Consider the following 27850-nt stretch of genomic DNA (forward strand, 5'->3'; position numbering starts at 1 on the left):
GAGCACACCAATTGTGAATCACTACTCTAACTTCACAGTGTGCCCATCTGCTCAGTATTATAGCTTTGAATTAGCAAAACAGAAGGTGACAGATAAGTGCACATAAACCTCTGGAGAAAAGATGTAAGTACCAATATTCCTGTAAAGTGAAAAAGATAGAGAGGATTTGACTAAATGTGGCTTTTACAAAATACTTTTACATGTAAGTTTATAAATCTGTTGTGGGTTACATAATTTCTTCTAAATACAGATTTTAATCATAGATCATGGATGGATCTACATCTTTAAACATGGAACAGCCATTTCACTGTATTCAACTTATGACAATGACGCCCCCTTGTGTCAAAAAGACAAGCCTTCAGGTTATAAAATGCTAGTGTTGGGGTATGAGTGTAAAATGTACTGATGTATATTTAAGTTCATGAATATGTGTAATAAAAGAAGTTGAAACTCTCTTTTATCCGGGCTACATAAAAGATAAAAACAGGAAAAGAAAATTATTTCCTGCAATTCATAGAAGCAAATGTCTCCCCTACACCCTGACCAGCTGCAGAGTATTTATCAAATCCTGAGCTCAGCTTTATGGTCTTCAAGCTTCACTTTATCTCCAAGCTTTCAAATCAGATATATATAAATGTAAGAAAACATGACTTTTGGTCACATGTGAATGTCCTAAAGTACTGTGTCTTTAGCAAATTGTAGGAATCTCTGTGGAGTTGTTGCCATCTGACAGCATAAAAAGGCAGCAGAGCTCATCAGTGGAGAATGTGTGAATTTCCATTAACTGGTACGAAAAAAGTATGCCAGAATTAGGACTGTCAGCATTAATGCATTAACCATGATTACTCAAGGTCCATAGTTCACTAAATATTTAATCACATGTTTTATTTTCCCTTTCAGTATACTTTGGTTGAGCCCCTGCAATGCCACCCTGAAGCCAGAGTGATGTAAAATAAGTCTACCTGTCCCTCATGTCCCATAACTATAAATGAGGAAAACACTAATTTTTTAAGACCCATCTATATCTTGTTCTCTTAATATCTAATTTGAGTGAAGACTTGGTTGTTTTCCCTTCAAAATGTTTTCTCTTGGATTCATTCCATTGTTTGAATTATGGCATCATTTTAGCGAAGTCAAATACAATCCCTGTTTTTTAATTTCTGGTCAGGCCTGAATTGCAACCAGTTTCTGAGCTGCTGCTACAAAGCAACACAAATATGCTGCCAAACAAGGATGTGCAGAGGAATTTCGAGTGCCATGGGCCCAAACTCACAAAAGGATATTTTTGGGGTAAGGAATTTATCTGAAATTACTTCTTTTTCACCACAACTAAATAATGAATAAAAATATGTATGCAATGTACAGCAAACTCATGACTTGGGGTTGTTTAAAGCGGCATTATTTTTCATACTATGTCAGTAACATGCTATAACGCAACATAGCAATTTAACAGAGACATAATTAGATTTTGACATGGGTTCAGAATTCTACCTTTACACAAAACAAGGTTTTTCAGGGTAGCTATTTATTATCATTATTCGTATTAGTAGAAGCAGTAGTATTTGTTGTAGTATTAGTTCTGTTATTTCGATTACTACGACTTATATCAATATACCTGTAGAAATTCATAATTTTTATATGCAATCTATGTACTTCCACTAATAGAGAAGTTAGCATCAAAATCATGGAAAGAAGAAGAAGAAGAAGCAATTAACTTATAATTATTATTGCTACTATACCTACTTCCATCACTGCCCCCACTTATTGTTACAAATTATTACTGCATTGTTTTCTAATAAAAAAAGGTTATTATCACTACGCCAAGCAGCACACTCTCTACATAATTCATAATGATATTGACAAAATAAGGGGAAAGGTTGATAGCGTAGTTCTTTATTACTGCTGAGAGGAATCCTGTTAACATTCATTTTGTTTTTGCAGCTTTAATAATCCTGTCCATATTCCGGATGTTCGGTTTTTAATCTGTTTGGTCTTTCATTGGTTGTTTATTTAAGTTTTGAAATGACTATAATCACCATGCCAATAATCAAGTCTGAAAATAATCGTGATGCCCATATTATTATCATAATTACGTTGTTGCAGCATAAACGGATCAACCAATAGCAGAGGGCGTTCAGGATAGCATACAATCACGTGACTCCCTCTCTTCCAGACTGCATGCAGTTTAGTATTAAAATGTTTTCAGTGCCATCAACCATTGTGTTGTTGTTACATATTTGAGATGATACCTCCACTTTGAGGTATTTTAGTGATTCAAGCAACGACAGTGACACGCGGCACTGACGCCACTCGCGGTGTAAAAACGTCACAGCTTGTTGTTTTTCAGGTGTTATCCTCAAAGTGCAGAGTTACTGTAAGCAAAACAAGCTAACCTTAGTCAGGACGGCGGCGAGGCCCCAACCGGACGGGAACACGGGGGAACCATGGCCAACATCGCAGTTCAGAGGATAAAACGGGAATTCAAGGAGGTCATCAAAAGCGAAGAGGTAAGGCTTCTCGTTTGTACATGGCAGCGTTTGTTTTTTATCTCTCTTTAAGTGCGAGGCTGAATGTGGATGACGCGTCGCTGGCTCAGCTGTCAGCTTTCTAATCACCGAGCTGCTAGCTTTAGCCATCAGACATAGCATCGGCTGTACGAAGTGTCACCGGAGGCGGCTTTTAACATACTGTGGGGAAAGTAAAGGAGGGGGGATTGTTATTTTTACAAACAGTTCATCAGGTTTTGTGAGAATAACACCAAATGGAGTGTCGTAGTGCTAACGCTACTGACTTGCTTGCTGTGTTTTCTGTGGTAACCAAGCTAGCCGTGTTAGCAAAGATAGGAGATAGCAGAGATCAGCGTGTAATACTTTGTTTTTGTTGTCATGTTTTTTCTTCCTGGATCTGCAGTAATGTTAACTAATTTTAAGTTGTAATAGAGCGAGTATTGTTGATCATATATTTATTAGATTTGATGTGTGCAACAAGTTGAGGTCAACTTTTGGCTAATGCTGCGGGGGGTGTCAACTTATGCTGCATAGGCAGGTTTGAGTTTGACAGCAAGCTAGCTTAACATCTTTGCAATCTGCCTGTTTGTTAAAGTCAAAATGCTTCTTTGCCTTTGTCACCCTCACAGACAAGCAAAAACCAGATCACAGTGGATCTAGTGGATGAAAACTTCACAGAGCTAAAAGGGGAGATAGCAGGGCCACCTGACACACCATATGAAGGTAAGGAGAGGCTGACTGAACCTCCTGTGTCTGCCAACCTGTATGCATGCTTGCGCAATGTTGTTATGTAATTTTAGGAGTCACAGACAGCACCTTTATTCAGGAGAAGACCTCTCATTACTTCTACAGCCATCATCAAAGATATTTCATCCTTACACGGCATGTTTTGAACTATGATACCTCTCATTTCTTCCAGGGGGTAAATATCAACTAGAAATTAAAATTCCAGAGACGTATCCATTCAATCCCCCCAAGGTAAGGATCAATCAAGTTAAATTATCACTGATAACCCATCCATTTACTAGATACATTGGCTTCCTAATTTTCCATGCTAATAATATCCTTTTCTCATATTCACTAAATCTGTCAGGTGCGGTTTATCACAAAGATCTGGCATCCCAACATCAGCTCAGTCACAGGTGCAATATGTCTGGATATTCTTAAAGACCAGTGGTGAGTGAATGTGTGCCAGCATTCTTTACATTCCTCAGCCACCGTACCTCCATCATAAAATTCTTTTCTATTCCTGTGAGGCCTCCCCATAAAAGGCATTTGGAAACTTTAGAGATGCTGTTCTGTTGCCTACTCACTATTTAGTAACAAAACAGTTATCTTTTCAATCATTCAACTTTAAATCTGTGCTTACAACTTTTTTATTGATCCAATTTAACATAAAATATTGATACAAAATAAAACATTGCTGCTTTAAGAGTAAATAAATGATTAAGCTTGATGTCTTTACAGAAAAGAATAGTATTATTTATTCCATAATTTTAGAGAGTGATTGCTATTTTCAGGCACTCTTAGATTAAAAGCATTAAAAACTGATGTCATCTTCAGTTTTGAACATAAAACCTTTGACCTCTCTTTGTTGCCCTACTAAACAGTCCCCTGTATGTCCTTTCAGGGCGGCAGCTATGACACTGAGGACGGTCCTCTTGTCACTACAAGCTTTATTGGCAGCTGCAGAACCAGATGATCCACAGGATGCTGTTGTAGCCAATCAGGTGGGTGCATTTTGCCTTTGATTGTCTAATCTGCTGTAGAAATGAATACATAATGTTACCATTTTCCCAACATGTTTATGCGGTCGACCTCATTGTCATCTGACAGTAGACATCTTTGAATTTTGTGATTACAGTTAAATGATCTAGTCAAATGATTTCAGGATTTAGAAACTTAAAACACAGGTAGTTACAAGGATGATAGTGTTAAGGGCACTGTAGCTCTTCTAACCTTACCATTAAAGTCCTGGTGAAGTGATAAAAAATCTTTATTTTAGGTCTGTTGTATGACAGGCCATTGTGTTATGAACCACCAGGCCAAATTTCAGTCATGAAAAACATCTTTAAGTTTATAAAATTAAGCTTCAAAATCATGAAAAATGAGGCAGTAAAATCTGCTCTAGGATGGTGTGGGCGGTTTGGTTTAATGAGCCAAAGCCACGCCCACACATGAGAAATACGATCCTCTCAAATGTAAAAAGATGCTTCTGATTAGAGCGCAGTTGCCTTTCTCTGTGCCAGAGCAGAGACACAGAAATTGGGGATTAAATGTATTTTTTTCTTGTACAAATCTCTCTGTTACAACACTTTTAGTAACCCGTAGGTCACAGTGGCTGATAGATTTTGGGAATTTACCTCACAATGAACAAAAACGCAACATGTAGCTGGCTGTTAACTTTCACTGAAGGCAGTGACGTCAGCTAACAACACACTGTACTGAGATAAACTGCTCTATAATTTTATGTCATTAAAGCGTTGAGGGGACAGGGTTATTCCCCATCAAGACTGGTGATGTCATGGGCTCCTATATTTTCACTGCTCAAATAAAACCAATCCAGGAAAGAGGTGAACAACTTTCTAACAGTCTAAATCAAAAACTCATTCACATCATGCTTGGGCATCTTAATGTTTTTTGTTAGCACTAGTGCTCATACCCAAAATAATGTGTAATTGCTGGTAGAACGTATTAAAAAATCTTAATCATCCTGTGATCCTACCGTCTCTCCTGCCACACCAAGCTGCCTCAGTATTTCAACCTTAACTCATTGAGTGCCAGCCCTTTAATAAAATGCAAAGTGGCTTGTGCCAGCATTTTTGGCCATTTTGAGTCACCTTTAAGACCCACAGAATATTTTGTACCATGATTCTGAAAACACCGAATAGCTCAAATGAAAGAAGAAACTCTATTTTATCAAGCAATAAACCGTTTGTTTGCAGCTTGTTCCATTCTTGATTTATTTGAAGTTGAATAAAGGTTAGTTTCACCAAAAAGACCACTTTTTCCTAGAAAGCTGAGAAAAATGCATTTTTGTGAAAGAGAGTCTGTCAAGCAAAACAGTGATTAGAATGTTATAATTTTGCCTTCAATGACATAAAAGACATCTGAAAATTGTATTACAAATGTTATTTTATTGTAAAATAAATACAAAATACAGCACAATACAACTGGACGGCCACCACGGGATCCCCGATATGCCCATGTCCTCTCCTGCTTGCGTGTCCCCTGGCACTGACTGTAAATTATAGAAGTAACATAATATAAAATATGTTATATAGATTATATATGTAATCTATAGTATAGAAATTTGTTTGTTCTTACCTCTTTTTCTGCCAACAGATGGTGTTGTAGAACTGCATGGGGCTTGCTCTTTTCTCAAGTATGCTTCTGAAATCACAGGAGCACATGAGTGATGGTTTCATTCGATAAATTTGGCTGAATAATAATTGGGTTCCTAACATTAACTTACCTCCATCACTGTGGGACGGAGAACAAGATCTGCTCCGTTCACTCGGCAACCATTCCTCAGAGCCTGGGTCTAAAAAGTCCGTCTCTGAAGTGTCGTCGCTGTATGCATCCAGCTGGATAGTGGGTGCCTTTTCTCTTTGATGCACGGGGGAGACCTTGTGGCATTCTATAGCCTCTTGGCCGGCCGAGGCAGATGAATGAACGCGCTGATCACTGGATTCGCTGTTGGTTTCAGTGAGTTACTGATTTCTCACGCAAAAGTTTAGAATTTCTTCCAGCATCAGCTGGCAAAACTGGCCACTTGACTCCCTCAGTTTTTTGGGGGGCATTTTGTGCCGATAATGAATATTTTAGAACTTTTAGCTTAGATTACCTCCATCCCGGCTTCTCCACATTGTGCTCTGATCTCAGTGGCTTTGATCTACCTTCTCTTCCGTGTTTTGACTACGTATCCCAGAAGCCTCAAAATTACTCAGGGAGCGTGAGAGCGCCCCCTTGTGACAGCCGCCGAAAAAACACTTTGACGTAAATATACGTCAATGCCACTCAAAGCGTTAAGTTTGGGAGTCAGCGTGTCACCTGTATTGCCACCTGCCATGTGGCAAATCAGTGGCTTTCTGCCAAGATCACAGTAGGTGCCACAATAGCAGAGTCAGAGAGAAGAGAGAAAACTATATCTTCCTTAAGCCTTAATGCCAAAGTGCAAAGAGAGAGAGTGTCTAAACTTCTTTTTTTGTTTGTTTGTTTGTTTTTTTCCCAAGAAATCTCATTCTGGCAGAGAAAAATTATGAATGGGAACATAGATGTAAGTTTATGTATATGTCGTACAAAACAACACCACTTCTCTTTTCAAAGTAGGTGAACAGAAGGGTGGGCAGAAAACACAGTCTAACACTGCAGAGTGAATATATTCTAAGCTGGATTATACACTATCCTGTATGCGTTCATGAACATGGTACTAAAAGTCAGTGAACCATGATCTACTGTACTTCTCAGCAGCTCAACTCATTCATAAATCACAGCCTGATGATGAATGTACTTTCAATAACCACCAACAGGAGAGTATTAACTGGGGGCCTATGACAATTTGGGGTTTATCCCCTGACCTCAGCATTTGGTCTGGTCCATTCACACTGCATAAGCGAAGGCTAATCAAAGCGCTGCATGACCGCAGCAAGTAACTTATTTCAGTAGGGGTGTCTTCGACTAAGGATTTTCATAGTCGATTCTGATTCGTCAGATTTTGCCTTTAGTCGACTAATAGTCGAACATTGTTTCTGCTAGACTTTTTTGTCCCTGGTCAAAATGACCGGCAGTCCTCAAGAATTCCGGCCATTTAAAACAACTACCGAACATTTGCCTTAACATTATTTTGCTGCATTAACAGCAGCAAAACGCATAAATCTCTCTCTTATTTTTTTTTGTGTAAGTGGTTTAAAGTATCAAAATGAAAGCTGCGTGCTTTTCCTTACACACGCAGTCAGATACACAATATACGCCCACGTTAAACTCATAAACAGTTAGCTTCACATCAGCACCGTTAGCCTGATAGCACTTTGGCCGCTATCATAACACACTGCGTTAGAACTCTACATTTCAAATGAAAAATGAGTTTTACCGTCAGTTGCTAATATCAGTCCTCATGATGATATAACTGTAACCTCTGCTAAAGCTGGAAATCCAACCATCCTGGTTTATTTGGACTAGTCCCAAAAAGACAAAAGCTCCACAGCAGATAGTCCGGTCCAGTTCTCCTCTCATTAACGGCTTATCCAAGACTACTTCTGCTTATTAGCCAGGACATCCCGAGCATTAACAACCAGCTATGTTGAAGAGAAACAAGCCTTCGTTATAAGCTCCAAGCGGTCCATGCCATTCTGCACAATGTGATTCTGTGTTGACTACAATCCAACTTGATATGAGGATTGGTTATAGGTAGTTTATCAAGGTCCACTACAACTCTGCTTGGCGTAGGCCTCTCTCTCTGCTGCTGCATCGGTGTTTACGACACTCAGCTGTACAGTTCCCTTTGTTTCAGCCTCTTCATTACTCGCAGTGATGACACAAAACCCTCCATACCGCTGATGATATTAAGCCTTTGTTTAACCAGGAAAACCTCACTTAGATTAAAATTCTGCTTTAAAGCTCTGGTAAAACTTTCCCACTTCCCCTGCACAGTCCCCAGCAATACTGAGCACGCGCAAAGAGATAGATTTGCTTTGACATCATCATGCATACATAATTAGCCATGTGCTTGCTGTCTGAGGAAATAAACGACCCCAGCACCGCAGGACAGTAGATGTAGCAAGATTAGGCAACTTTTAGTTTATATTAACGCATTCTCACAACATATCTTCTAGGTTACACAAAATATAATATGCAAGTATTCAATATTTACTGATCTGATCATTTGCATGTTTTCTGCCAGACATTTTTACCGATTATATTTTTATCTGCCAGACTTCTGCCCTTTTTACCTGCCAATGACTGGCAAATGCAGGCTAACAGAAACTCAGGCTTAGCAGCCCCATGTAGTCAGAATGGTACGATCTTGGTTACATAACAGCATTCGACTATGAGGTTCATAGTTGAATCAGACTCCTCTGAATCTAATCGTCAAATCGCCGACTATTCCAGGTCACCCCTACATTGCAGTCTCCTTGTTTTTACATTTCATACAAAGACGCTGTGTGCTGCAGCAGCAAAGTCGAGCAGATTTAAACCATCAACAGTTTAAATTAAACGTATCTTACTGGTTATTGTAGGCTCTGAATTAGTCTTTAACTCTTTCTAAGCTTCCCGTAAACTCACAGCAGGACTCAGAGCTCACCGTACATTACTTCACATTCTTAAAAACAGTATTATAACAGTTGTGGATTATTTTCATTGTTCCTCTTAACGATGGAGGAGTAGAGAGTATAGGAGCTATTCCACAGAGAGAGAAAGAGTGATGAAAAAAAAGGACAGAGGATCATTTGATCCTGATGCAGCTCTGCTTACTTGTAAGTTGTGAAAACAATGGTTCAAATCATTTCCAGCCCCCCTGTTATGTATGTTCTTTTTTGTAAACTTGAAGCATTTTGTTAAAGGATTAAATGAAACATCTTCACAGGCACGCACTCCGCTCACTGTATTTGCATGTGCATGCAGACAAATGTTAATACCTGGCGGTATTAAAAACGGACACCACCCAATCCTGCATGCTATCTTTTTTCTTACTTGCACAGGTTCAACCACCACAAAAGCAAGACAATTCTTTTGTATACGAAGCTTTTAATTTTTTATTTTGTTATGTATCATTAATTCCATGGATTATGATTATTTTCTATAGTAAGGTCACTTTTTGTGCAGATGACCATCATCCCATGTTTGACACTGACCTGTCACATTGAATGCCCTTACAAAGAGGAGAAATTATTCTGTGCACTTCACACCAGTTCATGCACAGATAATCATGGTTGCATGTTTAACCAGGTTCTTTGCAGGTCTTGTAAAGAGATGTTGTGAAATTTCATGTGTAGGCACTAAGTGTTGCTATTTGCCCTACTCTCCAGGACACACTGTAACACCTACATACTATCAGTTACTCACAGTGTTGTAACAGTCATCTGTTGCTTACCAGACCACGGCCAGATAAGCTGACTTAAAGGTTGTATAAAAATGTTTTTTTAGATATGTTAAGCCCTACATGTACGTTCCTTAGTAGAGAAAATGTTACACCTTTCAATTGTCTTTAGTAGTGCTGAAAACAGTGTGTGGATCAATCAACTTATTATTGGATAATAACTCTTTCAATATGTTAATTTCTGAGACATGATATGAAGCTTTAATTTGTTTCTTTTACGTTATGCTATTTATTTATAGTTATTATGTATTGTATTATCTTAGAATGATGAAAAATCTACACCTGCATTGCATTTAAAAAATGCAAACACAGCATGGAGAAGGAATATGCGCAGCACTGCTCAGAAATAAGCCTGGCAGATTCCTATTTCTTTGGCTCTGATTGTCCCAGCAGTATGAAAATACATTTTTTTTAATTTTGTGAGCCAGAAATGCAAAATAATGCAGATGGGCCTTTAGTGCTCAACTTTTCAGCTTGTAAGCCCATATGTCTGGGGGATCTAAACAAAGCACAGAAGCACAGTTTGTCAGGCAGACTAACTGTACTTTTCCACATTTGTTCATCCCACAGTACAAGCAGAACCCAGAGATGTTCAAACAGACGGCGAGGCTTTGGTCTCATGTTTACGCAGGCGCTCCTGTCTCCAGTCCGGAGTACACACGTAAAATAGAAAAACTCTGTGCCATGGGCTTTGAAAAAGTAAGAATCCCTTGACTTCTTTCCTTGGATTTGTGCCCTTTTCTGCAAAATTCTACAGCAGAAACTAACACATTTTTTTCTCTTCCCAGAATGCAGTAATAGTGGCATTGTCGTCGAAATCCTGGGATGTGGAGACGGCGACAGAGCTACTGCTCAGTAATTGAATCGCAACACCCTTTTCATCTTTCCCTTGATCCCTATCTTCCCTCCTCCTCACACATACACACCATCTCTCCTCCAAATTTCCTATCTTAAGTCATCATTTTCCCTGTTGAACCCTCTGTTTCATGGTGGAGTCCTCATCTCCACGATCCTTGCCCTCCTTCATCCCCTTTGTGTGGCATCTCTCCTCCTTGCTCATCATCTCTGCTGTACCACACTCCAGTCAGTCGCTCTGTGAGCTCTTATCTCTGGTTTCTTTTGGTTCATTCTATGTTTTTCTCAGTGTTGCAATCAGGAGTTTCATACGCATCTCACCCCAATCTGAAGCAAATGCCAGACTTAAGACCCTGCCCATTCCTGACAGCTGAGTCCAAGAAGCAGCTGTCAGCAGCTTGTCCTTGCCTATGCAGTGCATTAGCTTTTAATTTGTGGAAACTTTAGGGGAGAGTTTAGCCATTCTACCAGGCTCTTTTGGACTTTGTCATGATTTTTAAATGCTGTTGGTCAGGTTTTCTGAACCTGGATTGAGCCAAGTCCTTGTTAAAAAAACAACACATTTCTGAGAATTTTCAGCACCACAGTAAAAGGTAAGCTGAGGAGTAAATGAACATTGTAAGAACTGTTTGAGTCTTTCTTCTTCTTCCATCTCTGGGAAATTTTGAGGACACGAAATAGCACATACTTTTACCTTAATATGTGGACATTCAAATACAATTTTGGAAAAGTAAGTGAAGTTTTCACACATCAGGTCAAGGCTGCTAAATCCTTGTTCATTAAACCAGATCACAAAGAGACGTTCACACAGTACCCACACTGATTTTTTCCCCCTTCAACTGTTTGACAAACACAAAGCTTTCACAGAAGAACTCCAGCGCTCATCCACACACCTTCTTCACATGGCTTAATATTTCACCTGTCCTTCTCCTCATATTTAAGAAGAAGAATTATTTGATTTTGACCTCCTGCGGGAATGCATATGGATTCTTGTTTTTAAACAGAGAAAAGACAAACAAAACACCCATGTTCAGCTGTAACATAACTTGTCATAAGTCTGGATGGAAATAGTTCAAAACAAGTTTGAAAAATATTACAGCATCTTAATGATGCCGATGGACAAATACAGTATGTCAACAAGATTCATCTGTAAATAAAGATATTAAAGTCTGTGTAAATTAAACCCCTAATTTGTGTGACCTTTATTTGAATGGATTTTCCCTCAAAGAGATACAACAAAAGGATTCGACTTTCTTTGCTGCCGCTCTCAGGTGTTATGAGTTTATGGTAAGAATATTACCAAACAGAAAAACTGTTTTCAAGATTTATAACAAGTGCAGTTCTGCATAAATTTGAATAAAAACTAGGCTGATGGACTGAATTTTCCAAGACCAACAGAAAATGAACCTGCAGGGAATTACATTGCCCATAGAAATGGAGCAAGCAAGCCAATTTAGATGAAGAATGAGCATACGGAAGAACAGGGGAATAGGTGACATATATTGTAGGTTAGATTTACTGTACAGCAGAGGTCATCAACTACATTATGTAAGGGCCATCTTTATTATTGACAGATGCTGTGGGGGGCGGTCTTTCAAATCAACTAACATTGGGAGAAAAGGTTTAATTAACATATTGTACTGGTATTTTTAGTTTCTATTAAAATGTATGTAATTTATTGCCAGTATCAGTGATCAGTCCCTCATGTCTGTGTTGCAGCCACAGAGTCGTGCAACTCAATGCATTTAGGCATTTAGATGTGGTCAAGATGACAAGTTAAAATAGCATCAGGATGGGGAAGAAGGGATTTAAGTGACTTTGGATGTGGCATGGTTGTGAGTGCCCGACGGGCTGGTCTATTTCAGAAACTGCTGATCTACTGGGAATTTCACATCCAACCATTTCTAGGGTTTACAGAGAATGGTTGGGAAAAGGTAAACTATCCAGTGAGTGGCAGCTGTGTGGATGAAACTGCCTTGTGGATGTGAGAGAGGAATGGGCAGACTGATTCAAGATGATAGAAAGTTAACGGAAACTCAAGTAAACACTCGTTACAGCCAAGATAAGCAGAACACCATCTCTGAACGTACAACATGTCAAACCTTGAAGCAGAGGAGCTACAGCAGCAGAAGACCACACTGGGTGCCACTCCTGTCAGCTAAGAACAGGACACTGAGGCTATAATTGGCAAAGACTCAACAAAATTTAACAATAGATTGGAAAAACGTCCCGTCTGATGAGTCTCAGTTTCAGCAGCAACATTCAGATGGTAGGGTCAGAATTTGGCTTAAACAACATGAACGCATGAATCCATCCTGTCTTGTATCAACAGTTCAGGCTGGTGGTGGTGTAATATGTTGGGGATATTTTCTTGGCACACTTTGGGCCCCTTTGTACCAATCTTTTAAACATCACAGGACATGGTGCAGGATAATGCACCATGTCACAAAGCTCAAATTATCTCAAAATTATTGCTGTGATAATTTAGACCCTAGAAGTTTTGGGGAAATAATTTAGTTTCTCTGTGCAAAGTAAAATAATATCAGCATTCAAAATAAAACTATGATTACTGGAAAAGCTGTGTAAAAAAGTCCTCTTTCCGTTTAACAGCCCAAAGGGAATACTTGGGAAAAACTGAATTTTCATAGGGGGGATGATAATTTGGTCCTCATCTGTACAGCGTTATTTGGAGTGATATTGTCGGGTTGCAAACAAACTTTTTCAGTGCATTCAAAGCCTCAGAAAAGGTTGACACAGGCAGCTTTCATAATGTTCAGATCACCTTGCTTCCAGTTGAGCACGCTGAGAATAACCAACTAACAGATGGCCTGTTTGGTAGCATGGTGTGTTGTGCTGAACCTCTCCAAGAAACCCTGGCAATAATCTGAGGACTTCCTCTTGTACACCAGAAAATAAAATGTAATATGTTTATGTTTACCTGTTTACAGCCATGTTTAAGTCAAACACATAGAAGGATCCTGAACACACTTTGGATTTGGCTTTTTACTGCTGCTCTTACTGCACAGTAAACCAACCTCTGTGGAATAAAGCTTATTTTGTATCCCCTTACTGGATGTTGGCATATGTCTCAAGCTTGCATCTGAAACTCCTCCAAGAACCCCACAGCAGAGGACTCCTCAACACAAGGCTGAATACATTAGAACGCAGAAGTAAATAAAATTAGCTTGTTGCATTATTAAAGCCGTGAAGGTCTCACATTCTCCACCACAGCATACCTCCTAGGATGCCATTGTTCCTGCCATGTGACAAGAGCTTCAGCTTCAGCTTTGATATAGGGGTATATTTGGAATAAAGTACAGTACTGTTGGAGAGTACGTCATCTGGGATGTAGGCTTAAAGGGATATTTATTTAAATAGTTTACCATGATGCAAGTAAGATTCTGTTACTTTTGCTCAAGCTTTTCTCCATGAACCAAAAAACTTTGTTCCACAGGTTATCCGCTTCACACACAAGCCCTCTTCATGCTTGCACAGAGCTCCTGAATATTTCCTGGGTAAGCAGTATAGTATAGCCATTTTCACATATTCAACCCACACACAAAAAAAGACATCCTTATTTACTTGTTCACAAGTGTCCCGTACAGTACAAAGACTTCCTGCAGTCAGTGGAGGGGTTGAAGAGGGGAAAATGCTGCGGGCTAGCAGGGAAATTTCAAGTCAGCTCACTCAAGTGAATTCAGGGCATTTTTAGGAGATACTCTTAGCTCCCTCCAGATATCTGAACTCCTCAACCTTTCTCTTAGGCTGAACCCAGACACCCTCCAGAGAAAACTTATTTCGGCTGCTTGTATCTGCAGTCTCATTCTTGTGGTCATTACCCAGACTTCATGACCAATGGTTGGGAGGTATACTGACCGGTAGATTGAAAGCTTTGCCTTTCGGCTCAGCTCCCTCATCACCACAATGCCTGCAGTACTGCTGATGCTGCACCAATCCGCCTGTCAATCTCATGCTCCCTTTCACCCTCACTCGTGAACAAGACCCCGAGATACTTGAAGAGCTTTACCTGAGGCAGAGACTCTCTCCACACCCGGAGGGACAAATCCACCATTTTCCAGCAGAGTACCATGGCCTCAGACTTGATGGGTTTGACTGTCACTCCGACCGCTTTGAACTCAGTTGCAAACCCCCTGGTGCCTGCTGGAGGACCCCAGCAGAGGGAGGAAACAGAACCAGAACCAGAACCAAAAGCAGAGATAGAATTTTGAGGTCCCTGAATCTGAAACCCTCCTCCCTCCAGCTGGGCCTTGAGATCCCGCCCATAAATTTCACAAACAGAGTTGGAGATAAGGGGTAGCCCTGGTAGAGGCCAACAGTCACCAGGAATGAGTCCAATTTTGTGCTGAGAATATGGACACAGCTCTCTCTTTGGTTATACGGGGGCCTGATGGCTCACCACAGTGGCCCCATATTCCTGCGGTACCCAACACATGACCAAGTCCACAACAGCGAACTCCCATAAACTCCAATAAATAAAAATGAGTGGAAATCCCCCCCACAAGTATATCACTATGATCATTTATAATAACAATTAATGAGCATGTTATTGCTTTCATCAGAAAAAGACCATGTGCAGCTTTACATTTGTCCTTCACAGCACAGATGTTTCCTTCAATTTTCCTGAAAACCCTTTTTCACATTTACAAAACCCCTGAAAATGTCCTGATTTTATCATCTGGTGATTTTAGAAAATTCTATGGAGTTTTGTACATGTGTGAATATGACTTTAGGGTCATTTACAAGAGGGTCGAGAAAATCTACACATATCCAGAAGCAAATTAAGAACTTATCAAGACTGAAGAAGAATGAAGAAGAATGTCATTAAGATCAATGTGAAGCATTGTAACATCCTCTAATAACCACTTTAACTCTCCACAGTTTACAAAAAATCTTGACACAAAGAAACCGAATTTTAAGTGTCCAAAATTGCCTTGTCTGATCCAAATCGTGGGTTTTGATTTTGGTGTTTTGTATAGGTAGAAGTAATAAAAATGAAATTCTAAAGTGTGTGTTTTTATTTTGTATTTTATTTTTAGGGTTCTTAGAATTGAATTATTTTCACATTTTGAATCTCAGCCATTTCCATTAATCAGGCAGTAATGTACAGTTCTGTATATTTAAGTTACTAAATCTCTTTTTAACTCCCTCATTACTCGTGCATTGGCAGCAGGTTGTGGTAGCAGCCCGCCTGCCTACAAGCGTTTGATTGACAGCTGAATGGTCCAGTGTGCGATGAGGCGATGATTCGTTGTTATCCTGTTTCCCTTAGTCTGACGCTGCTATGTGATAGCCGGAGTTTTATTCCGCGTCTCAGCCTGCAGACGTGTAGCCTCCCCTGCCAAGATGTTAAGAGCTGCCCTGGCGACCGGATGAAACGGTGCCCTGCTATCTGCTGCTGAGTTCAACTGGGGTTGAATGGGCATCATGTAGGCCTGATAACAGATAGAAGGAAAAGGCTGATAGTTGTCTGGTAGCAGTTATCTTTTGAGTTAGGCTATTTTGGGAGTATTGTGCTCAAGATGATTCCAATAATCTGTCTGGCGTTGCTGCTTCCTGAAGGTGAGTAAAAGCACACTACCTGCACATTAAAGAAATGTAACCATGCAGTTTTAATTGACTTAGAAAGTCCTGCTGATTGATTCTTACACACACATGCATTTCCTCTATTTAAAAAGACATATATTTCTCTTTGTGTAATAAATTAAAAAAGTGCAAAATTGATATCCCTTTGAGCAAAATAAATAAATAAATAAATAATAATGATAATAGTAATAGTAATAATGAATACAAATGTAACTTAGTTACACTTTATTTTAGTGGGCCCTAATTACTTAGTTACCTGGTAATTTTAGAGTAATTACATAATAATTTTCTAGCATAAGGTGTCTAATAATTTCTCAAGAATAAGGTAGTAATTACCTATTGATACTTTGAATTATACCAAGATATAATGTGGTAATATGAAGTATTTACCTTCTGATAATATATTCAGTATCAAGTAAGTCCTCATAATATTATGGCAATTTTCTGGTATTTAGGTGGTATTTTACCAAGTTATTCTTAAAATAAGATGAAAATTTTTTGATAGGTTGCTTGGGAATTCCTGGGTATTTTCTACGGTGGCCCTGAAGTGGAATAAACCAACTGAAAAAACCCCACAACTACAACAAACAAAACAGGAAAAATAAAGTAATAAATAAACACAACTGCAAAAGACTGAACACAACTGTAAATAAAAAAAAAAACACAACAGGAAAAAACTAAACACAGGAACAAAATCAGAAAATGCAATTGCGAAAAACTAAACACAACTGCAAAAAGAAAAAACACAACTATAAAAGCAGAAAACAAAACAACATTAACTCACAATGGAAGAGGATGGTGCCTGCAGGTGGCATGGTTTGAAGCTGATTGGGCAAACACACTGACTGCCTTTTAAACAGGAAGTAGATGTTGTCTATCTCTCATAATTTCAAAACATGGAACTTAAAAAAACCCTGAAAACATTGTGTTTATTTTTTGCAGGTTCTTTTAACACATTTTTAATAAATTTTTAATAAATTTGTAATTGTGTTAAATTTTTGTAGTTGTATTTTGCACTTCAGGGCCACTGTAAATTTCTTCATTTTGGCCCACTAAATCAAAGTGAGCCCTTCTACCGTAGGTAATTTCTATGTAATTTTAAAAACAGCCTTGTGTCATGTTACATTAAAGGCACAGTGGTAACCCTGACTTATACCTCCTACCTCTATGACGCTCTATAAGTGTACTTATAATGTTTTATAATGCACCTATAATGCCATATAACTGTAGTTATAAGCACTTATCACTATTTATAATGACTCAAAACAGTACTGATTGTAATTGTTTTTATGATTATTTATGATTAATTAAGATAATTATGATAATCACAACATTTATGAGGACTTGATAATTATTACAGTATTATTAGGTAAATGCTTGCTTAATATTACCACGTTTCAGAGTAATATCTTTGTATAACTTCAGGTCATAACTAGGTAATTACCACCTCATTCTTTAGAAGTAACTAGATAATTATACTTATTACTATAAAACAACTATGTAATTACTCTAAATTACTAGGTAAATAGGGCCCACTAAAATAAAGTGTTACTGTTAACTTTGATGTTATTTCTTTGCCATTTTGCATTTAAACAATATTGCTGAAGGAATCAATGACTCTTACATTCTTTCTGAAAAATTAAAGTCTGAAGGATTCACAAGGTGCAATAATTTAAATAGTTAAAAAAAAATCTAAAAGGAAGTTATTTGTACAATTTTCAGTCATAAGGGGAAATAAACATTTCATCATTGCCATAGCTATACATTAATAATAAGTACTGGTACATACAAATGTTTTAAAAGCCCTTTGTTGTTTGTCACAATGACTAATGACCCTCTCTCCCCTGCAGTGGCTCACTCAGCTCAGGGTCACTTTGCTCACAAGCTCCTGAATGATTTGATGGAGAATTATTCCAGTGCTCTGCGGCCTGTGGAGGACACGGACAGAGCGCTCAACGTCACCTTACAGATCACCCTCTCTCAGATCAAAGACATGGTAGGTAACAGCTCATCCCTAACATCTATTGAATCCAAAGTAACATTTCAACTGAAGCATCATATTTTATGATCGATCAAATTGAAAAATTCTGGGAGTTTCATTAGCTTAATTTATATATTTGAGTATTATTTTGATGCTTATTTGTATTTTGATTACGTAGTTAGAGCTCATTTCCAAAGACACTGAAGGCAGAATTTGAAGGTGTATGACTGACAGACCTCCTGCTGTGCTGAACGAGCCTACTGTTACTCAGCTGTCTCAAGTTCCTGTTCAGGTTCAGTGCTGTGTCATCCTATCGTGAATAAGCACTTGTTTTGTGCACATGAGTTTGCAGCATGTGCTTGAAGTCAGACAGGATACAGCTCAGGGACAGTGTAATGTCTCACTGTCACAGAAGCTGTCAGTTTGTGAGGCAGCAAATAAGCATGAGTGTCAGAGTGCCCTATTACCAACAGCGCTAATGCTTTAGTAAGACTCGATCAGCTGCCTCCACCCACCCCTGTCAGACATGGACTCTGCTCATCCACCTGATATTGACAGGCAGGTCTGGATTTCAGCTGTTGTGATTATCTGAAGCGTGTCGGCCCTTGTAATGCTCATCGAGAGTTAATGAGGGGCAAAGTGGAGACCAAGAGGATCTCTCTTATTTTTAGTATGTAAAGTATCCATTGTTGGTCTGTGTAGGCATCTGTGTCTCAAGTGACTGTTTGCAAAGCTGATGAGTTAGCCAGATTCCATGCCTGTCATTAGGCAAATCCATCTATTAAAGCACCAATCTGAAATGTTTGTACCAGGTCTGTTATGGACCCGACCAGTCAGCGTCATTTGAGGAGAACAAAGTGGTAGCTGTGGGCCTGTAACAACGGCTTCTATTGGTGTAGTGATTAGCTCAGATGTTGCTATTGTAAAGCAGTAATTTTCCCACCATTTCTTTATTAAAAGAACAGCAAAGGGCTGCCCTGAGGGCTTTTCTTGGCTGAGAAGATGTTCTTGCTCTTCTCTGACTGCCTCAGCATGAGTTTGATCCACCAACAAGCTCCTCTGTTTGTAAACTTTCACAGCATTTGCCTATCTAGGTCCACCAGAGTTGTGCAGGCCTACTACCTCATTTTGTCTTGGCTCTCTCCTGTTGGTCTTCTCACCCTCTGAGAATTTTGGGGAAACTCCTGCCCTTCCCAAACGCTCTGTATGGGAGATGAATGTGATATAAATCCCAATGGACATATGAAACAGTCCATCTGTGGTGTCAGGTTAACAGTGTGTATGTGTGTTTGAAGGATGAGAGGAATCAGGTGCTAATTGCCTACCTGTGGATTCGGCAAACATGGCATGATGCATACCTGAGGTGGAACAAAGAAGATTATGATGGACTGGAGGTGATCCACATCCCCAGCAGCCTGGTGTGGAGGCCTGACCTTGTCCTCTATAACAAGTACGCCCGTACGTCACACACACACACTCACTCTCTCACACAAACATTTTAATTTCTGTGGTTCACGGAATCCTGTTACAACAGCCTAACCTTAAAAAAAAGTTTTTTTTGGGATTCTTCACCACTCTTAACAATCCTCACATTATAAACCTTAACAAGCTTACATGTTTTACATTGCCATCTATACTCATTAAAAAAATATATTTTTAAGATGTATTAAAGAGAAGAAATACGGTAAAAGAGTTAGAAATAAACATTGTATCAAGGAACATAATGTTTTTTTAAGATGTGTCAAACATTTTGACTGACAGTAAAGCCTCTGTGAGGAGTTTTATGATTGTTATAACAGACTAAAATAGATACTGATGTCTTTACATGAAGACGATTTCTTTTGTGCTATTAGTCATGCCTCAAACTGCTGCTGTCAGATGATTTTATCTTCATAGCCTCAGAAACAGCCTTTGTTTAGATCTTCCTCTGCAAAGATTCATGATGAGCAGAGGTGGAAAAAGTACAAGACTACTGTACTCAAGTGAAAGCACAGTCACTTGGGTTGAAACGTGCTTAAGTAGAAGTGAAATATTTGTCCATAGATCTGATCAAGTAATCGTAGAAATTAGATCATTTAAAGTTTACTCGGTGTACTAACTAGTGATTTGATACTATATCCATACTCCAGGAGGTTGTACAGTAAAATATGATCTTCACTTAATGTACAATTTAAAAGGGGAATATAAATATCAAACCACGTTGTTGAGGTGAATTCACATCTTATAATAAAGTGAAATGCAGTAGGTGTTTTTGAATGTAAATTGGAATCATTCCCTCACTATGCACTGCTGGCTCTCATAGTGAAAGCCAAACAATTGCAAAAGAATCTGACTGCAAACCATACATCTCTGACAGCAATTGATCATCTGAGATGCCGTCTCCATCTGAACAAAAGTGCCCTAATTTGCCGGTACAACATATTTCCTGTTTTAGATTTTTTTTTCTTATAAAACTGTCTTCATAAACAAAATCTGGCAGTTACATTATGAAATAACCACATTGCAAACATAACATACTAAGCAACATTTCATTAAAGGAGACATATTATGCAAAACTCACTTTTTCAGGCTTTTCTAACACAAATATGTGTCCCTGGCCTGTCCACAATCCCCTCAAGTACCAGAAAAATTCATTCCCTCTCCCCCTCTCTTACTTCACCTTTCAGAAAAATGTGTGCTGAAACAAGCCGTTCTCAGATTTTACATCTAGTGACCTCACCAGGGGCATAAGCACCCGCCCCCAGGTTTGGTTGGCCCTCCCCCACTTGGAAGAAAGTTCCACCCTCCTCTACTTATCCTCTCAGCTGCCAGCTGAGAAGCTGGATGGCGCAGTGGGTTACCCTGCTGACCAGAGTCTGGGAAATTGATGGTTTGAATCCCGGTGTAAACGTTGGGGGAAAAAAAGTGTTTGTAATATCATGAGTGCTGCATCCATTTCCTTAGAGGGGTGTGGTCGGGGGCAGAGTCATATAGCTAATTACCATTTAAAGCCACAGACACAGAAACAGCTCGTTCTGAGAAGGGCTGAAACAGAGGGGATTTTAGACATGCAAAAATCCTATACTGGAGTGTTCTTTTCAGCAATAAACCTCACGGGCATGTTTTGGGGACCTCTGAGAACAATATAAACTTCTCTTTAAATGGTGACATATGTCCCCTTTAAGAAGAAGAGGAAAAGGTCATATTGCTTATCAGAGATTAAGCTAAAATATCTAATTATCACTAGAATCCCCAAAGAGTTAATATTACTCAAAATATTAGAGAAAACCTTATTACATAACGACTTTAAGTAACTGAAAAAAAATGGTATTTGTTTAGTAGCAAGTACTTAGCCATTTTATGTTAAATCATCTCAATTTTACCTGTACATGTATTTCAGGATAACATGGTTTTAACAAGTTAAACTACACTGTGGAAACTTTAACTTACATTTAAAAATTCTTTCTGCAACTTAAAACGTGTTTAAGTATTTTTCGTTCTATATCCACTGTAATTTTCCCTTATTTCTATCACATACTTTAAAGAGGGGGTATTATACTTATCCGGCTTTTAAAACATAAAGTCACAATGTTGGATGTCCATACTTCACGTATGCAAATTTTCAAACCGCAAGATAAACATATGCGGCAGTAATCTTGGAATTAGCGTGTAAACTGATGAAAACGAATCTCTCTGAGATTCTCCCAGTGGTCTCCCGAGATGAGATTTCGATGGAGCAAACTGATGAGGTCATCACAATGGGATCTCCTGACTGGTTCGTGGTCCACCCATGCTGCCGGGAAAGCAGAATAGACGGCCCCCACCAGGCCTTTTAGCATTTAGCAACACAGTAGTTAAACACTTACCAAACAGATACATCCTGCGCTGCTGCTGGTTTTATTCCCCCTCTCTCTCCAAACTATCAGGGTCAGACTCTGGGTCTAACACATATCAAAATTCGCCATAATTTACTCATTCAGACCTGTTCATTCAAAGTTTACAAGTACTAGCCTAGCAACATAGCCACAGTGAAGGGGGCGGACACAAAACATTGAGACCTGTCGCCGGAAAGCAAGTCCGTGGAGTGGGGGGAGTTAAGGAGACAGCAGCGAAAAGGAATTGTTTCAGACGGAGGTTAAAATAAGGGCTTTCAGGATGCCAGTGTGAGAAACATGAGGAGTTTTTTGAGCTGTAAACCATGTAAAGCTACTACGTGTGTATCAGAGAGATGGTGTAAAGCCTTGAAAGAAGGCATAATACCCCCACTTTAATCTTGAACATTTATGCCACTCAAGGCAGGCCAACTGAAGTGAAGAGACAGTCAAAGATGCACATTGGATCAGGAAGTCCTCTTCAATAGATGATCCATAATGGATCGTGACTGGGTCAGGTGGGTCTTCTGTGATTGAGTCAGTGACTTCAGTCATGGCGCAAACATATCTAATGCCCAAAAACATTTGGGGAAAAATTAAAGGCATGACTACTCAATCAACTCAGAAAAATAGGGTTGAAATAGCTATTTTGGATTTTTAAGTTTACACAACTCAATTTTTTAACAACCTTCAATTGTTCAGTCTTGCAGTGTATGTACAGACCTGTTTTAAAAGCAGCTACTTGAAAGGTGGCTTGCTTGAGCTTCGTAACCTTAAAGCTAACATAGCTACAATAGCCTTATCTATGTATGCTAACAACATAATTAATGTCAATACATATGTAAGTGTTGCTAAGCTTCAGCAAACATATCTAAAACGAACGTAGCTATGTGGTTTACATAGCTGCTTTGTGAGCTTAGCATTAGCTACTTTGGCTATGTTAGCTATGTAGCTTAAACAGCTAACAGAGCTATATGTTTTAATGGAGGACAAGCTTTTTTCCTGTAAGCAGACTGTTTATTTGGCTTTACTAAACATTTTGTAATCTTACTTTGCAGGGTCAGGTTTTTAATTTTTAACTTTAGGTATCCTAACCTCACCTCAACCCTGACCCTATCCCTGAGCAGAAGTTACCAGTGCCAGTTTCACTTTGTTGAAAGAAAGCGGGGACCATCTCATTTTGATTTTTATCGACAATTTTTAACTTAGTAATATATGCGTTTTAAAATTTAGTGAAGCACAATACAACCCAGAATACCTTCAAGTAAAAGCAGAGTTACCTATCACAAACTTATTAAAAAACTACAAGTACAAAGAAACAACTCAATTACAATGATGCAAATGAACGTAGCCATGTTTCAACCCTGAAGATGAGTGAAAATTTTGACTTTTAAATAAGCCAGGTTGGATTTTGTAAGAAAACGCTATTTACACAAGGACAGATATGAATCAGTGAAAAGACATGTTACTTTGTCCTCAGTTGGTGCCTTTAAGTCAGCAACAAATCACAGTTCCTCATAGAAGCTTGAAATAAAAAACATTGTTTAGAGTGTTACAAACAGATTTATTCAAATGTTGGTAATCACGCAAAACATTAAATGCATCAGCATACTGATATTACACAGTTGTGTACAAAGTTACAAGGTTATTACAACAGCAATGCATTAATCTATCACTGATTCTACATGTGTGGAATGAAGTCTAGTGTTTCTAAAGCAGTAATATTTTACAATATAGAATATATTTTGAGTTTTTCTTTGCTGGTACATTAGAATCCCTTTTAATTTGTCTCAGGTCCATTGTTTATTCTACAAAAGCAGACAATCTAACAAATGATCACTTGTGTGTCTGATGAGTTTGTGTCAACCTTTCCTCCTGCAGAGCTGACGATGACTTCTCAGGACCGATGGACACCAACGTAAGACTGCGTTACAATGGAGAGATCACCTGGGATGCTCCTGCCATCACCAAGAGCTCCTGTGTTGTGGATGTCTCCTACTTCCCCTTTGACAGTCAGGAGTGTAACCTGACATTCGGCTCCTGGACCTACAATGGGAACCAGGTTTGTAAATTTGCAAACATGCTCACTGATAACACAAAACCTCTAAGAAAGAGATCAGAAGTGCTTAGACTATGACCATGTTTTCAGGTAGACATCATTATGGGCATGGACAGCGGTGACCTGTCTGACTTTGTGGAAAATGTGGAGTGGGAGTGCCGTGGTATGCCTGCCACCAAGAATGTGATCATGTACGGCTGCTGCTCTGACCCGTATCCAGACATCACCTACACAGTGCTCCTTCAGCGCCGCTCCTCCTTCTACATCTTCAACCTCCTCCTCCCCTGCTTCCTCATCTCCTTCTTGGCTCCCCTTGGTTTCTACCTGCCTGCAGACTCTGGAGAGAAGGTTTCCCTCGGAGTGACTGTCCTTCTGGCCCTCACTGTGTTTCAGCTAATGGTGGCGGAGAGCATGCCTCCATCAGAGAGTGTGCCTCTAATAGGTAAGTGAAGGAACATGCTAAGGCGAGACTTTTTATGTCACTAGACTGTTGTATGAACGGCAACATTTGGTGGTTTTCTTTTTTTACTCTAGACTGAAACTGCTAGATTAGCAGTCAAAAGATAAGCATTAACTTTAGCTAGCAGACATAATTTCCAAGGAACTGACACCTTCTGTAGTATTTTCTAAAACTTTATAAAATAGTTATGTTAGCAAGAGAGTGGTTGAAATTTAACATTCACTACTGTCTTTAAGTAGGTGATGGGTTATTTCAAATGTAGTTTTAACTCAAAATATGGCAAACTTCCCTCTAGATTTATGCCATCATCCAATGCCTGCTGATTAGTGGTTACATCTTAAAAATGTGTCAGACTATTCACAGTTATGAGTTAAAACCTAAAACAACACATTATGACAGCATTTGAGCTTACCAACCTGAGCGTGACATCAGTTAAAATCAGCTGCAGCACACATAAAAATTATTAATAAGGCATTGAAGATCCCTCAGATCAGAATAGTCCACAGCAGAGCAGATTCCTGTGGAAAGTTTGGGGACTTTTTGTTCATTTTCCTTACCATATCTCCTCTATGCAGCTAAACCAGTTGAGAACTTTAGAGTTGTACTCTGACAACCAAGCTGTCGGCTATGATACTACACAGGGCTTTTTACTAATATCAAATAACTAATTAAAACAAAACTTCTCAGAGTGATGAAGACTTGAACATGAGCAGCTTCATGACAAGTACAAAAATAGACTATGAGAATGAAGAAAATGGATTTGATGGTTTTTTTTTTTTTTTTTAATTTTGTAGTTTGACCCATGTCTTATTGACACAGGGTTTATGACCTTTCCTGCAGTCAGTCAGCGGGGGGAGCTCTTGATACTCTGGGGTCACTGCCAGGCATCTGCTGCTCCATCTTTCTGAATATACAGTTTGTAGTTGCAGTGTCAAACAAAATCTCTGCCACAGGACTAAATGATATGAATTTAGATTTCATGGATCCATCTGTCTTAAAATATACAAGAGACAATATCCAAATACAAAGACTCTTCCAACAGTCCCAGCTGCAGTTTGTGTTCAACAGGTTTCAGATATAGGCATGTTTATGTATTAAAATGTGTAATATTGTATCTGCTAGGGCTGTCAAATGATTGGGATTAAATTGATCTTTATGTTGCATTTTAATATTCTACTATTTTCATTTAAAATGTTTTTTTTCCACTTTGGATTGTTAAACTGTCTTAAATTTAGAGAAACTGACTTCCTGTTTGGATACAGTCCTGCTTTTATTTTGAAAGAAAAAAAGGACTTTGGTTAAATTGATGATTATGAAATTAACTTAACCACAGAAAGAAGAGCTTGTTTTAGAATTAAAAGAAAATAATCAGAACAGAAAAACGAAAACAAAATCACGTGAAGCAGATGATTTTGACTTGTCCACTGATCTGTCCGTGAGATTTTTTTTTTCCAACTGAAATGAGACACTGAGGCACAATCATGGACTTATTTTACATCATTGTGGCTGCAGGGAGACACTGTAGTGGTTTAAACAAAGTGTACTGAGAGGGGAAAAACATGTTAATTGTGTTTTTTTTTTTAAAAATAAAGCACTAACTGTAGACATTAATTGATTGTATTGAATGCATTAATGCTGACAGCCCTAGAAATTGCTCAAATCAGAATTATCAGAAGCAAGCTTCTTGATGCTAGCATGCTAAAATGTGCACAGGTAGAACCCAAAAACTATGAACCTCTGAGGAGTGTTTGGTACAGCCTTATTGAACGTGACATTTCGTGTGAAAATTCTTGTTCAGTGAAGTGAACTAATGAGTGAAAAGCAAAATATTTAGAAGTACATTGATCCTTAAAAGAAAACTTCTCTGTTTGTTCTTCAACCCTCAGGAAAATACTACATTGCCACCATGACCATGGTCACAGCCTCTACATCCCTCACCATCTTCATCATGAACATCCACTTCTGTGGAGCAGAGGCTAAACCAGTTCCCCACTGGGCAAAAGTCCTCATCATCGACTACATGTCCAAGATTTTCTGTGTTTATGAGGTGGGTGAGAACTGTGCCTCTGCCTCCTCCACCTCCTCTTCTTCATCTTTTCACTCCCCCCAGGATGATCTCCGTTACCAGCACCACAGCTCCCATGTTCAAGCAAATGGTAAACCAGGGAACCATGCTAGCAGACAAGACTGGCAGGGTCAAAAATATCCTAGACCACAGACCCCCAAGCCCCAGCATCATCCCAGAGTTCGAGCCCAGCACCACATCACCAGAGAGGGGAGGAGTCACCTCTCCAGCTCTGTGCCTGGGAAATATGAAGGCTCCAATGGAAAGATTCCTACAGGAGACTGCTGCAAAGAAGACCAGAAGGTCCCTGGCTACTTTGAAGATCCAAAGCTTCCCTGTTGCCCTGAAGACAAAAAGCCTCCACCTCCAGGCCCCACTGTTACCTTCGGCCCCTGCGTATTCTGTCGCCATGGTAGCAGCATTCCTGGTGTGGATACCAAGCTTGTGCGTAATGTCGAATATATCGCCAACTGTTTCAGAGAGCAGAGGGCCACATGTGTTAAAGGCGCGGAATGGAAGAAGATTGCTAAAGTAATGGATCGATTCTTTATGTGGATTTTCTTCATAATGGTTTTCCTCATGAGCATCCTCATCATCGGGAAGGCTCCATGACTGAGCAATGGTGCTGCAGAGTTTTATTCTATTTTTATCAGACAGAATTAACTGCATTTGCTCACCTTATAGTTGAAGGGATTAATTTTTTATTTTGTAATCATGTATTTGGGAGCGTATGGGGTACTGACAGTGTTGATTGTGAGAATTTTTAAAAAAAATGAGGCATCAGGCTGCAACACAACAGAATATTTTCTGAATGCACTGTATAACAGAACTGTCATCTCCATTTACAGCCCACCGTAAATAGGAGCATGGGTTCCTTATCATCTAACCATTAAATACAATTCAGTAATTCTGCTTTCATATTAAAAAATGACCAATGAAGACAGAAGATACCTTATTCACCGATGTGAAATCAGATGCCTGGGGGGACTGAGAGAGACAGGGTCAGCACACACTGAGGATCTACAGAATCATTTTTCAGTTCAAAATCATCACGTGAATAGTTCATGAGCAAGCTTTGTTGGTAGAGCAGCCAGGGAAGACAGGATGTAAGGTAATATGGAGCATCAATAATGTAGCACCAGGAGCACACTCTGACACCCCCATACCTTGAACTTGGAAAGTCAAGTTTATGTGTTTGTGTGTGGCTGCATACACGTGTGCAAGGTCAGAGGAATGGATCAGGATGTAAAAAAGAGGCAAACCAAATAATATTGACTCCAAAGGTTGAGCCTATGCATTTGTGCTTAATTAAAGTATGCAGTTATTTGCACGTTTATGCATCTTATTCAACAGACTACAAGATTAAAAT

The 27850-nt window shown here is 39.1% G+C and overlaps 2 protein-coding genes across 2 annotated transcripts; both read left to right on the forward strand.

Annotated features, from left to right (window-relative positions):
- Positions 1–2167: 2167 nt before the first annotated feature.
- ube2ka (ubiquitin-conjugating enzyme E2Ka (UBC1 homolog, yeast)) lies at positions 2168–11644 on the forward strand. The gene is made up of 7 exons (XM_041797504.1): positions 2168–2507; positions 3137–3230; positions 3427–3485; positions 3601–3683; positions 4138–4237; positions 10177–10305; positions 10395–11644. The coding sequence occupies exons 1-7, from the start codon at positions 2445–2447 to the stop codon at positions 10467–10469; spliced, it is 603 nt and encodes a 200-aa protein (XP_041653438.1). The 5' UTR covers positions 2168–2444; the 3' UTR covers positions 10470–11644.
- A 4267-nt stretch (positions 11645–15911) lies between these two features.
- On the forward strand, positions 15912–27192 carry LOC121516663 (neuronal acetylcholine receptor subunit alpha-9-II). Its single transcript, XM_041798053.1, has 7 exons — positions 15912–16041; positions 17916–18061; positions 19342–19496; positions 23779–23959; positions 24047–24398; positions 26303–26589; positions 26635–27192. The coding sequence occupies exons 1-7, from the start codon at positions 16002–16004 to the stop codon at positions 27091–27093; spliced, it is 1620 nt and encodes a 539-aa protein (XP_041653987.1). The 5' UTR covers positions 15912–16001; the 3' UTR covers positions 27094–27192.
- The last annotated feature ends 658 nt before the right edge of the window (positions 27193–27850 follow it).

Source organism: Cheilinus undulatus, linkage group 10, assembly GCF_018320785.1.
Source record: "Cheilinus undulatus linkage group 10, ASM1832078v1, whole genome shotgun sequence".
NCBI classification, from domain to species: domain Eukaryota; kingdom Metazoa; phylum Chordata; class Actinopteri; order Labriformes; family Labridae; genus Cheilinus; species Cheilinus undulatus.

Coding starts and splice junctions, on each gene's coding strand:
- ube2ka (XM_041797504.1), top strand. CDS start 2,445: ATGGCCAACATCGCAGTTCAGAGGATAAAACGGGAATTCAAGGAGGTC. Junction 3,486..3,600: donor ATCCATTCAATCCCCCCAAG/GTAAGGATCAAT, acceptor TAAATCTGTCAG/GTGCGGTTTATCACAAAGAT. Junction 4,238..10,176: donor ATGCTGTTGTAGCCAATCAG/GTGGGTGCATTT, acceptor TTCATCCCACAG/TACAAGCAGAACCCAGAGAT.
- LOC121516663 (XM_041798053.1), top strand. CDS start 16,002: ATGATTCCAATAATCTGTCTGGCGTTGCTGCTTCCTGAAG. Junction 23,960..24,046: donor GGACCTACAATGGGAACCAG/GTTTGTAAATTT, acceptor CCATGTTTTCAG/GTAGACATCATTATGGGCAT. Junction 24,399..26,302: donor AGAGAGTGTGCCTCTAATAG/GTAAGTGAAGGA, acceptor TTCAACCCTCAG/GAAAATACTACATTGCCACC.